General features: G+C 62.1%; 1 protein-coding gene across 1 annotated transcript in view; it reads right to left on the bottom strand.

Moving 5' to 3' along the window:
• Positions 1 to 2,500, bottom strand: part of skor2 (SKI family transcriptional corepressor 2) — a 17,964-nt gene that overhangs the window by 15,143 nt on the left and 321 nt on the right. The window contains 2 exon segments of the mRNA XM_042331997.1: positions 717 to 1,170; positions 1,173 to 2,268. Of these exon segments, the coding sequence (XP_042187931.1) occupies positions 717 to 1,170; positions 1,173 to 2,268 (1,550 nt within the window).

Genomic DNA, 2,500 nt, shown 5'->3' with positions numbered 1-2,500 from the left:
GGGAATGTTACCCCTGGAAAAGCCATTCCCCCAATCGACTAACAACCGGGTTCTCAGGTAAAGAGAGAAGGAAGGGGGAGAGAGGGAGAGGGGCCGGGGGAGAGGGAGAGCAGGGAACATAGCAACAGGAGTAAGCTATTCAGCCCCTCGAGCCTGTTCCGCCGTTCAATAAGACACGTCTGATTTATATCTGAAATCCAAGAGGAGAGCAGGAGAAAGAGAGAGAGAAGGGGGGGGACAGATGGTGGAGAGGTGAAGGGGTGAGGGGTGGGGGGAGAGAGAAGGGGCGCAGGGGTGGGGCGGGGGGAGAGAGGGTGGGGAGATGAAGGGGTGAGGGGTGGGGAGAGAGAGAGAAGGCGCGGGGGTGGAGGGGTGGAGAGAGAGGGTGGAGAGATGAAGGGGTGAGGGGTGGGGTGGGGGGAGAGAGAGAGAGGGGGTGGAGAGATGAAGGGAAGAGAGAGAGAGAGAGAGGTGGGTGGGGGGGGAGGGTGTGTGAGGGAGGGGTGCGGGCGCAGGGGAGGAGGGGAGAATCTTTATATGATGTGAGTAAATCCAAGCCCCCAAATTGCAATGAGAGAAAGTCGAGAGACGAGAGATAAAATATGCCCCAAAAAAAGAGTGGATATTTACATGTGAGCTGGAGGGAGTGAGCGAGCGGGGGCTGTGGTTGCCTTCTCGCCCCTCCTCGCCCCCCCTGTCCGGGCGGGTGGCCTCACAGCTCTCCCCCACGTCCACCTCCTGCTCCCCAGCGCTGTCCCCGCTGTCCCCGTCGCTGCTGGGGGGCGGGGAGTGGCGGTGGATCTGCGCCAGGCTTGGGTGGTCTTTGAGGACGGGCCTGAAGGCGGACAGATAGCCGGGCTTGCCTGGGACCAAGCCCCCCGCTTGCCTCTCGCCCCCATCCGCCTCCAGCCTGTGCCCGGGGGCGAGGAGACCACTGAGTCCGTCGCTGTCGTACAGCCCATCCCGAAGGGGCGCGATCAGGTCCCCGGGGTCCGGGAAGCCTCGCCTCGCATTGGGGGTCTCCGCGAGCGAAGCCACGGCTGCTGTGGGTGGGGGGTGGATGTAGGCGGCTTGTCTCGAGGGCCAGAACATGCAGAGGGGTGGGTAGAAAGCGTCCTTCCTCCCAGGCCAGAGCAGACCCGACAGCCCCCCAGGCTTGTTGCCCCCCAATAGGGGGTCCACACCCCCTCCCCACCGCCGTCCTCCTTCTTCTGGCAAATCCCGAAGGCGGGAAACGCGTAGGGACCGGGGAAGAGTGAGGCGGCGGAGGGGAACTTGTGGAGCATCCCGAAGCCCTTGCTGGGGACGGGGATGACCGGGAAACTACGCGCGCTCTTCCTGGGGGGGGCCTCGGCCTCCACTTCTGGCTCCAGGTCCGCCCGGGGCCCCAACTCGGGGCCCCGACTGAAGCCGGTGACTTTGGGGGCCATCCCCGGGGCCGGGGCCAGCAGGTGGCTCAGGTGGCCCCCGAGGACCTTGTGGGAGGAGGAGGGGGCGGTGCGTTTGCGGCTGCCCCCGTTGAACATGGCTTTGACGTCCTCCCAGGCGTAGGCCAGCTCCTGGGGGGGGGTCCTCTCACTCAGCTTCAGGTGCCGTCGCCAGGAGTTGAAGTTGGCGGCGTCGGGTTGGGTGTACTTGGACTCCGGGGTCCGGTGCGAGTGGAAGATGAACTTGTTGGGGGAGAAGTACATGCTGCAGTACGCGCACTTGATGCACTTGGCCCGAGAGCTGTTGTAACGCGCTGGGATGAAACTTCCCCGCGAGCCCCAGGCACACTCGTGGCTCACGTCGAAGGCGAAGTTGTCCGGCAACTTGGGCGGAGAGTTCTCGCCCAGAAAGGACTTGCAAAGCCTCTCGGCTTCCCTCTTGGTGATCATCCCGCACCTCCTGCTGGAGATAGGCATGGCTCCCGCTCGCCGCAGGATCTCCAGTTGGACCGGAGTGCACTGGACGCAAGTGATGCCCAGAGCCACCCTCCTGTTGTGGATCTCGTTGTAGCTGTAGCTCTTGAGCAACGTGTTGGAGATTTGAGCCAGGCACAGGCGCTCGATGCTGTCGATGACCAGGGACACGATGGGCACCCCGTACAACACCACTTGCCCCACCTGGTTGGCTTTGAGAGCCACTCTTGGTAGCCTGGCCGGTCCCAGTGGCTCGGGGTCGAAGGAGGAGGCCGGCGAGGAGATGAGGTCCCCAGGTCTGGCCATTGGACTGCACACACCCTCCATAAGCACTCCCTTCGGCAACTTGCGCAGTGCTGCACCACACCTGCAAAGGACAGGTAGACGGAGGGGGACAGAGAAGGGGGAAAGAGTGTTGTTATAATCAACGATATCAATAGAATAATAATTCTTGCATCTGAGGCAGCGTCGTATCGCGTCTTCGAGACGTCTCAAAGCGCTTCACAGTGAAGTGAATTGACTGTACGTTTTGTGGGAGAAACACAGCAGCGTCCCACAAACAGTCGCGGGTTGAGGTGACCAATTATTATTATATTATT

The sequence above is a fragment of the Callorhinchus milii genome, unplaced genomic scaffold, assembly GCF_018977255.1.
Source record: "Callorhinchus milii isolate IMCB2004 unplaced genomic scaffold, IMCB_Cmil_1.0 Scaffold1, whole genome shotgun sequence".
In the NCBI taxonomy this organism is placed as follows: domain Eukaryota; kingdom Metazoa; phylum Chordata; class Chondrichthyes; order Chimaeriformes; family Callorhinchidae; genus Callorhinchus; species Callorhinchus milii.
The sequence above is the reverse complement of the archived record's forward strand: the minus strand, read 5'-3'. Positions and strand labels throughout refer to the sequence as shown.